At 48.7% G+C, this 10042-nt stretch overlaps 2 protein-coding genes across 2 annotated transcripts; both read left to right on the top strand.

Annotated features, from left to right (window-relative positions):
* Positions 1-1011: 1011 nt before the first annotated feature.
* On the top strand, positions 1012-3614 carry Nupr2 (nuclear protein 2, transcriptional regulator). Its single transcript, XM_028766259.1, has 3 exons — positions 1012-1344; positions 3235-3283; positions 3419-3614. Exon 1 carries the CDS (start codon positions 1012-1014, stop codon positions 1321-1323), a length of 312 nt encoding a protein of 103 aa, XP_028622092.1. The 3' UTR covers positions 1324-1344; positions 3235-3283; positions 3419-3614.
* A 4100-nt stretch (positions 3615-7714) lies between these two features.
* On the top strand, positions 7715-9800 carry LOC114620120 (factor VIII intron 22 protein). Its single transcript, XM_028766145.1, has one exon. It carries the CDS (start codon positions 7725-7727, stop codon positions 8871-8873), a length of 1149 nt encoding a protein of 382 aa, XP_028621978.1. The 5' UTR covers positions 7715-7724; the 3' UTR covers positions 8874-9800.
* Positions 9801-10042: the final 242 nt, after the last annotated feature.

The following is a 10042-nucleotide window of genomic DNA, read 5'->3' as shown; positions in this document are numbered from 1 at the left end:
CAAAGTAACAGAACCTGACGGCCGTTACAAAAGAAACGGCAGTTACAGTCATGGACCTCACAGATGCTCATACAATGGTCTTCCTTTAGCTTTTGGTCATTTGTTTGTTTTTTTTTTTTCAAGATAGGGTTTCCACTGTGTAGGCCTGGATATCCTAGAACTCTCTAGACCAGGCTGGCCTCGAACTCACAGACATACACTTGCCTCTCCTGCTTGAGTCCTCCACCTTTAACTCTCTGCCCACGTTTTTTACTTTACCTTTGTCAGCATTCTTGGAGTTTGATTGTATGTGTGGAGGATTGTTCATTTTGTTTGTTTGTTTGTTTTTTGAAACAAGATTTAACCTTGCAGCCCAGGCTAGCCTGGAACTTGAGGTAATCTTCCTGTGTGAACTACACAGGAAGATTACCTAGATTAGTAGTAGTAGATTAGATTAGATTAGATTAGATTAGTAGTTAGGACCACAGGCAGGTACTACTACTACCACCACCACCACCACACTAAGTCTAACTAATATCATTATGTGTTTATTTGTTTTGAGACATGGTCTCATTTATGTAGTCCTTGCTGGACTGGAGCTCACTATGTAAACAAACCTGGCCTTGAATACACAGAGACCTGCCTGCCTTTGCATCTGCTTCCTAAATGCTGAGATTATGGTTGTACACTGATAAACCTGGCTGGGTTTTGTTAGCCTGAGGATTAGCAAGGTGGTAGTACTTAGTATGTTTGAGACTGTGGGATTAATCCTCAAAATGCTTTGTCTGTTAAGTCCAATAGCCATGTTTCTTTAAGGATGATATCTATTAATGATTGTTTTCCTTTAAACAATCATTACAATTGGTGGGTTACAATTCGGTCCTCCACAGAAACACAATTCCTGATCTAGAACAAAGAAAGCTTGGAAGCCACGCCCCTGTGAGGTCACAGAGCAGCGGAGCCAATAGGAGCACTGGGCGGGGCCTTCCGGCCGGAGTAGCCAGCGGCGGCGGCGGGCGGAGCGCATCGGCGATGGACCCTCCAGCTCGTCCTTCTGTCTCCCGCCCAAGGACTCGAGCCCGCCCGCCGCCGCCGCCGGAGGTGCTGCCCACTGTCAGCTTCGAAGAGGAGCTGTACGAGTGCCTGGACTACTACTACCTGCGAGACTTCCCGGCCTCCGGGGCTGGGCGCAGCAAGGGCCGGACGCGGCGCGAGCAGCAGCTACGCACCAACTATCCGGTGCCCGGCGGCCACGAGCGCAAGGTGGCGCAGATACTAATCAACGGGCAGCGCAAGCGGCGCCAGCGCCAAGTGCAGCCACGGCCGCGCACACGCCTCGCCTGAGCACACGCCTCTCCTGAGCGGGTATGGGCAGCCCGAGCCCATTGGTAGGGATAGTAGAATGTATAGCACAGGCCGGCCTCGAACTCACTATGTAGTTGAGGAGTACCTTGAACTTCAGATTGTCCTGCATCCATGCATTCAGCCTCCAAGGGCTGGGATGATAAGGCACGCGCCACAGTGCCCAGTCCTTTTTTTTGTTTTTTTCTTTTTCCCTCTCTTCTCTTCCTCTTCTCCTCTTTTCCTTTCTGACACTGTCTCCTAAAATTGACCTCGAATTCATCACCTTCCAGCGTTTACCTCCAAATGCTGAAATTTCAAGCACTGTCTGTGTTATTTTTGTTTTATTGATGATGCCCGTTGTAGCCCAGGATGCCATGGTGTCTGTGGCAATCCTCAACCTCTCTAATCCTGAGATGACAAGACAGGTCTGTACTACCATGTTCACCTGTCATCTGGTTCTGAGACTTCCTAGCATTAGTCATAACTGTACTGGCTCCCCCACCCCACCCAGGGGTTTCCTGGCTGCTGGTGAAAGTTTCTACCATTTGGAAGTTTGCAATTGTGTGAGAAAGGTCTACACTGGAAATATAGGGAAATGTCTGAGGAAACACATCCTGGCTTGGTGGCTCACACTTGTAATCCACCTCCGGTGTCTGGCCTCAAGAGACTGCTGGAGTTTGAGGCCAACCAGGAACACTCTCCCAGGCACTGTCCCAAAACAAAAATGCCCCCTCCTTGTTTGCTTTCAATTGCTGTAATAAACACCGTGAACACACACCCACGCACACAAAATTCAACTTGGGCAGGAAAGGGTTCATTTCATCTTAAAGCTTACAGTCCTTCCTGAAGTCAGGGCAGGAACCCAGAGGCAGGAACTGAAGCACAGTCCACAGTGGTTCCTGTTCACTTACCTTTCTTGTACCTCCCAGGATTGTCAGCCCAGGGTGATACCGCCCACAGCCCACAGCGGGGCTGAGCTCTCCCACGCCAATCATTGAGAAAAATGCCCCCACTGACTTGTCTCCAGGCCACTCTGACAATAGAGGTATCTTCCCAGATCACTCTAGTTTGTTTCCAGTTGACAGAATCAAAAACTCAACAAACCAGCAGACAGAAACGGGGTATGACAGTGCACATTTCTATGTCTCTTTGAACTAGCAGAGTGGAAGAGGGGGGTCAGAAGTTCAAGGTCAGAGGCTGGAGACATGGCTCGGAAGTTAAGAGCACTTGCAGCTCTGGCAGAGGATCCCTGCACCTGTATTAGATGCCCCATAACCATCTCTAGCTCAAGTTCAAGGGGATCCAACACCCTATTCTGCCCTCTGAGGACACTGCATGCATATCACACACGGAGCAAACACTTATACACATAAAAATGAGAAGCACAGTACAGGATCATTGACTACATCATAGGAGGCTAGCCTGAGCTACAGGAGACAAGAAAGAGGAGGCTGAGACCACAACTCAGTTGATAGTGTTTACTTAGTAAGCATAAGACTCTGAGATCAGTCACTAGCACCGTGTAAATAGGACCCATACCTTAGTATTAGGGAGATAGAGAAGGGAGAGCCAAAAGTTCATGGTTATCCTTACCCTTAGTCACATAGTTGGAGGCCAGCCTGGGCTACTGGAGACACTGTCTTTAAAAAAAAATACACACACAGACACACACACAATGGGCTGAAGAGATGACTCAGCGGTTAAGAGCACTGATTGCTCTTCCAGAGATCCAGAGTTCAATTATCAGCAACTACATGGTGGCTCACAACCATCTGTAATAAGATCTGATGCCCTCTTCTGGTGTGTCTGAAGACAGCGACAGTGTACTCACATATCACACACACACACACACACACACACACACACACACACAAACTACTAGTGACTTTGATCTCTTTGCCTTTTACTCAGGAACCTGAGACAGGAAGAACTTGAGTCGGAGTCCAGCCTGGGCATTACTGTGAGTTTCAGAATCCCGTGGGCTAGAGTGACGCCTCATCTCCAGAGGAGAGAAAACAAATGATTTCTAGTGTCTAGTGCTCTTCCTAAGACTTGGGAGAATCATTGATTTTTGTCTCTGTCTTATTTCCTACAGGAAACCTGAAAGACCTGTTAAAAAGTATTTTCCAGCTGTAACTGCTGTCCTCCGTGTTGGTCAACTGGACTTTTTGACAGGGTTTTAAGTTTACTGCTCTAGTCTTTTTCCTCACTAATTAATTATTAAGTAAGTAGTTTCCTAGTGGGTATGCCTTTTTAGGATTTTTCAATTAAAAGAGAACAGCAAGAATGTATTTTAACTCTTCTGACTTTTTCTCCCTCCCCTCGCCCCCCGCCCCCCCCCCCCCCCCGGCCCCCGTTACTGTAGAGGTAACTGGTCTCCAGTTCACAAGTACCTGGGCTCTGACATGACAAGCTCAGGAGGTAACTGGTTTGCTAAACTGATTGCAGCAAAAAAGCCTTGAGGACCCGAGGTCGATCCTTAAAAAAGCCATGTTTTTGAAAAGTCGGGTGTAATGGCCCACGCTATAAATCCCACCCTTTGGGAGGTAAAGGCAGATTCCTGGGGCTCACTGGCTAGCCAGCATAGCCTAATTTATGTGATCCAGGTCAGTAATAAACATTGCCTTTAAAGATAGATGTGTCCTAAGGAAGCAATAGCTGTATTGATATTGACCTCTACATGTGTGCTCTCATGCACTTGAACGTGGCAGGGGAGCGTGATGGGGGAGAGGTGGCACACACATACACAACACATAATAATTTAGAGGCACACACACCACCACCACCAGTGAAACGGGGAGACCTGTGATAGGATATTGTACAAGAAAGAATTCTACCCAAATGTCATTTCTGAAAGTTTGGTTCTTATTTTGGTTTCAGGGAGGGATGAGACAGGGTCTCTCTATATAGCTGTAGCTGTCCTAAAACTTGCTATTAAATTAGGCTGGCCAAGAACTCAAGAGATCTGCCTCTGCCTCTGCCTCTGCCTCTGCCTCTGCCTCTGCCTCTGCCTCTGCCTCTGCCTCTGCCTCTGCCTCTGCCTCTGCCTCTGCCTCTGCCTCTGCCTCTGCCTCTGCCTCCTGAGTGTTGAAATTAAATGTGTGCACCACCACGCCAGACTGAAGGTTTATTTTGTTGTTGTTGTTTTTGGTTTTGTTGTTGTTGTTTTGTTTTTCAAGACAGAGTTTCTCTATGTAGCCCTGGCTGTCCTGGAGCTGGATCTGTAGACCAGCCTGGCCTCCAACTCAGAGATCCTCTTGCCTCTGCCTCCCAAGTGCTTGGAATAAAAGGTGTGCACCACCACTGCCTGGCATCGGGCTGAAGGTTTTACTATGCGTTACAATAAGATATTATGGGAACTGGAGATGTAGTTCAGTTGGTAGAGTATGTGCCTAGCGTGTATGATGCTCTGGGATTCAAGCCACAGAACCTGCGTGAATTGGACGTGTGGTAGTTGCATGTGCCTGTAGTTCCAGGACTTGGGAGTTACAGATCCAAAGATGAGAAGTGTATGGTCATTGATTGTGAGTTGAGGGCCAGGCTGGAGTTTGTGAGACCCTGTGCCAACACTAACAGTAGGCTATATTCAACAGTTACTGGGTTCTCTTCTCTTATTTCACAACAGTTCTTTGACATGGGTGCTGCTGTCCCCATCTTAAAAAAAGATATTCTAATTAATATCCAAGTTAGCTTTTAAAAAAATAAGTGTCTGTCTGTATATATGTCATGTGTATTCTGGTAACCCCAGCGGCTGGAAGAGAATGCTGGATCCCTTGGAGCTGAAATTATTACAGTTAGTTTTAAGCTGTCTGCTGTGGGTGCTCAAAACCAAGGGCAGGCCATCTGAAAGGACAGAACCTAGTATTATTAACCCCTGAGCTGTCTCTCCAGTCCTCTAGTTAGATTTAACTCTCAATTTGACACAGTCTAGAGTTAGCTGAGAAAGAAAGCCTCAGCAAGGAATCCCTAGGTAAGATTGTCTCACCAACAAAGGGAGTAGGGGTGGGGGAGTGATAACTGAGTAGAAAAAAACCCAGTCCACTATGGGCAGTACCATTCCCTGGGAAGGTGACATTGAACTGTATAAACTAGCTGAACCTGTCTTGGTGTCTTTCATGGCTTTAATCTCAACACTCTGGAGGCAGAGTCAGGAAGATTACTATGGGTTTGAGGCTAGCCTGGTCTACACACTGAGTTCCAGGCCAGCCAAGGCTACATAGTGAAACCCTCAAATGTAACAAATAGGTAGCTGAAGTGACCTAGCAAGCATCGTTCCTCTGTGGCTTCTGCATGAAGCTTCTGCTTGAGTTCTCACCCTGACTTCCCTCAGAGATGACCTGTGGCCTGTAAATGTAACCCAAATGAACCATTTCCTGTTGCTTTTTTTTTCCAGATTATTTTACAACAGAAAGGAAACTAGAACAAATACACGGTGTAAGTAACACGCAGAGATCAGCCAGAAGTAAACTGAGTGACCTGGTCCTAGCAGTTATGTAGCTGTTACACTCCTGTTGTCAGGGAAACTGTGATGATTTCATGTTCAGTTATACCTAGGATTTATCTTCAGGGTATGATAAAGAGTACGCTTAAGCCAGTCCATATTTTAACAACCTTTTCGAGTTTTGTTTTGTTTTAAGGCCACACCTCCCTATGTAGCCTCGCTGGCTTCAAACTCACAGAGACCCACTTATCTCTTAGTAAATATTGGAATTAAAGACATGCACCACCAGGCTGGGCTTAACAATATTTTTGAAAATGAAAAATTTTAACAGAGGCTCATTTTTCTCATGCTAATGGGTGAGTAGGTGATGTGGCCCTTTTCAAGAATTTTTTTTTTTCCCCGAAACAGGGATTCTGTATGTAGAACTGGCTGTCCTACAATTCACTCTGTAGACTGGGCTACCTGGAACTCAGAGATCTGCCTGCCTCTGCCTCCCAAGTGCTGGGATTAAAGGTGTGAGCCACCACTGCCTGGCTTCCTACACTTTTCATGAATTCTTTGCATGTACACCTGCCTGCCAGAAGAGGGCATCCGATCCGATCACGTGGCTCGCCACGTAGTTGAACTCAGGGCCCCTGGAAGAGCAGCCAGTACTCTTAACCACTGAGCCATCTCACCTGCTCCCACCCCCCCCCTACACACAGGGCTTATTTATTCTTATGTGTATGAGCAATGGTTCTCAACCTGTGGGTATGCTGAAACCCTATCACCGGAATCAAGGTTATAACACAGTTGGTGCAGTGCTATTTAATATGTGCTTAGTCCCTGATGTTCCATCCCCAATACCACATAACCAAAAACAAGCCGAGCATTTCATCCCAATTGTCACTACTGAATCACAGACCCTTGGGAGTCTTCATAACTGCTGTTCTCTCTTCCTGAAGTGTTCACGTCCTTAATGACAACATGGCAACCAGGCAATGGTGCTTGCCACCCACAGGTTGAGAACCATTGCTCAAACATAAAAACAAGCCTTAAAAAGGGAGTCTGGGAAGCTGGGCAGTGGTGGTGCACACCTTTAGTCCCAGCACTCGGGAGGCAGAGGCAGTTAGACATCTGTGAGTTCGAGGCTTGCCTGGTCTACATAGTGAATTCCAGGACAGCCAAGGCTGTTACACAGAGGAACCCTGTCTTGAAAAAAACAAAACTAAAGCAAGCAAGCAAAGACGTGGCTTGCTTCATCAAGGATTCTATTCAAATGGTCCAGTTGAAGAGTCCTGCCCTGGGGAGGTATGGACAGCTCAGAGGATAAAGGTGCCTGCTGCCAAACCTGATGCCCTGAGGTCAATCCCTGGAACCCTCATGACTGAAGGACTTCCACAAGAACTGTCTACACATGCATGACTCAGAGATCCACCTGCCCACAGGTGCTGGCATTAAAGGCATGCACAACCACCTCCTGGCTTACAGCTAACATTTTTAAGAGTCCTGACCTACTCACTCATTCCCTCTCTCTCTCTTTTTTTGTTTTTGTTTTTCAAGACAGCGTGCGCCACCACCGCCCGGAAAAAAAATTATTATGTATAATCTACTTTGTCTGCATATCAGAAGAGGTCATCAGATTCCAGTATAGATGATTATAAACCACCGCGTGGTTGCTGGGAATTGAACTCAGGACCGCTGGACAAACAGCCAGTGCTCTTAACCTCTGAGCCATCTCTCCAGCCGCCTGGCTCATTCTCTAAAGTCTCCACCTTGAGCGGGAGAGACGGGCTCAGTGGTTTTGAGCATTGGCTGCTTTCCCAGAGGTCCCGAGTTCAATTTCCGGGAACCACATGCTGGGTTTACAACCCTCTATAATGAGGTCTGGTGCCCCCTTCTGGTGGACAGGCATACATGCAGGCAAAACATTGTATACGTAATAAATCTTTAAAGAAAAAAAGTCGGCTAGCCGGTCAACATGGCGGCGGGCTCTTCGTCCTCCTTAGGCGGCGGCGGCGCCTGGCCAGGCTCAGAGGCTGGGGACTTCTTGGCCCGCTACCGGCAAGTGTCCAACAAGCTCAAGAAGCGGTTCTTGAGGAAGCCGAACGTGGCGGAGGCCGGAGAGCAGTTCGCACAGCTCGCCCGGGAGCTGCGGGCCCAGGAGTGCTTGCCGTATGCCGCCTGGTGCCAGCTGGCCGTGGCGCGTTGTCAGCAGGCGCTCTTCCACGGGCCCGGGGAAGCGCTGGCCCTCACAGAGGCGGCCCGACTTTTCCTGCGACAGGAGTGCGACTCGCGACAACGCTTGGGCTGCCCCGCCGCTTACGGGGAGCCTCTGCAGGCAGCCGCCAGCGCCCTCGGTGCCGCCGTGCGCCTGCATCTCGAGCTGGGCCAGCCTGCGGCCGCTGCTTCGCTGTGCCTGGAACTGGCTGCCGCCCTTCGCGCCGTGGGACAGCCGGCCGCTGCCGCAGGTCACTTTCAGCGTGCTGCCCAGCTCCACCTGCCCCTGATGCCACTGGCTGCGCTGCAGGCGCTTGGTGAGGCTGCCTCCTGCCAGCTGCTGGCGCGCGACTACACCGGCGCCCTGGGGCTCTTTACCCGCATGCAACGCCTGGCACGGGAACATGGGGGCCACCCAGTACAGCCACCCGAGCTGCCGCCGCAGCCGCCTTCCGGGCCCCAGCCACCTCTGCCGGGAGCCCAGCAGAGACCTGTCTTGGCCTCGACCTTGCCCCTCCCGCTGCCCCCGGACCACGCCCCAGGCTCTGTTGCGCCCTCATCTGGCACCCTCGGTGCCTTCGCTGACGTCCTCGTCAGGTGTGAGGTGTCCCGTGTCCTGCTGCTGCTGCTCCTGCAACCACCGCCTGCCAAGCTGCTGCCAGAGCATGCCCAGACCCTAGAGAAATACTCCTGGGAGGCTTTCGATGGCCACAGCCAGGATAGCAGCGGCCAGCTTCCTGAGGAGCTGTTTTTGTTATTGCAGTCCCTGGTCATGGCTGCCCACGAAAAGGACACTGAAGGCATCAAGAAGCTGCAGGTGGAGATGTGGCCACTGCTAACTGCTGAACAGAACCACCTTCTCCACCTCGTTCTGCAGGAAACCATCTCCCCCTCTGGACAGGGTGTCTAAATCACCTTCCTACCAACTTGTTTTATCTTTGGGGACAGGTGATGAAATATCTGGTCTAGCTTGTTTTGGGCTTGTTTTTGTTTTGTTTCATTTCTGTTGCCACTGCGGTAATTTATCTTTGTGTGCCTAGCTGGTTACTTAAATTATGGTTCCCTCCGTATTACATCAAAGGAGGTAACTTCATCCTTAAGGCTGAAGGAGTCTCCACTGAGTAATTTGCTTTCTTTATGCATTGGTCAGTTGTTGGATAATGTTGATTCATCTTCCTGGCTGTTCTAGGTATAGCGCCAATAAACTCAGGAGGAAAGACGTCCTTTGTAAAAAAAAAAAAAAAAAAGTCTCCACGTCATCGCCATGTGATTTATATCAGCATTTGTCCCCCCACCCCCACCCCGCAAAGCTGTTTTCTCTGTACTCGGAACTAAAACATCCCCTCCCGGAGGAAGGAGGGAAGTTTACAAGTCTCAGGCCAGGCAGCCCACCAAACACAAGATTCAATGGGTTCCCCCTTGAGGTTAATAATCTCCCTTACTTCCAGTGCTTGCAGCTGTTAGCCAGAAGATCAGGTGCTCAAGGTTATGCTTGTTTGAGGCCACCCTGGGCAAAGGGAACCCTATCTGGAAAAAAAAAGTCAATACTTGGGGGGCTAGAAAAACAATGTGGTTTATATCTTGGATGGAAGTGATGCCAGGACGTTGTTCAGGGAATCCTAGGGATTTAGTTTTCCTATACCACCCTTCATGTTGCAGTAGGCTTTTTATTTTATATTTGTTTTGTTTTGTTTTGTTTTGTTTTGAGATGAGTTTATCTGTGTAATAGTCCCAGCTGGCCTAGACTCACTTTGTAAACCAGGCTGACCTCGAACTCACAGAGATGCATCTGCTTCTGCCGAGTGCTGGGATTAAAGATTAAAGGCATGTACCACCACACCTGGCTACAGTGGGCTTTTTGTGTCATGGTTTGTTAGTCCCTCTTATGTCCCATTTATACTCCTCCAGGTGACTCCAGGACATCTATTAGTTCACCAAACCATGTCATTACATTCTCTATCTGGGACACACAGACTTCCTATGAAAAAAATCACACAATACCCTATCTTGAAATTTAAATTGTATAGGAATAATCTTGTTTGTTCCAAATCATCACAGCTGCCATCCAACAAAATTTTT

The sequence above is a fragment of the Grammomys surdaster genome, unplaced genomic scaffold (assembly GCF_004785775.1).
Source record: "Grammomys surdaster isolate TR1022 unplaced genomic scaffold, NIH_TR_1.0 166, whole genome shotgun sequence".
NCBI lineage: Eukaryota > Metazoa > Chordata > Mammalia > Rodentia > Muridae > Grammomys > Grammomys surdaster.
This window is presented reverse-complemented; position numbering and strand designations above follow the sequence as displayed.

Bases quoted from the DNA above. Each gene is read 5' to 3' on its own strand.
- Nupr2 (XM_028766259.1), top strand. From the start codon at position 1,012: ATGGACCCTCCAGCTCGTCCTTCTGTCTCCCGCCCAAGGACTCGAGCC.
- LOC114620120 (XM_028766145.1), top strand. From the start codon at position 7,725: ATGGCGGCGGGCTCTTCGTCCTCCTTAGGCGGCGGCGGCGCCTGGCCA.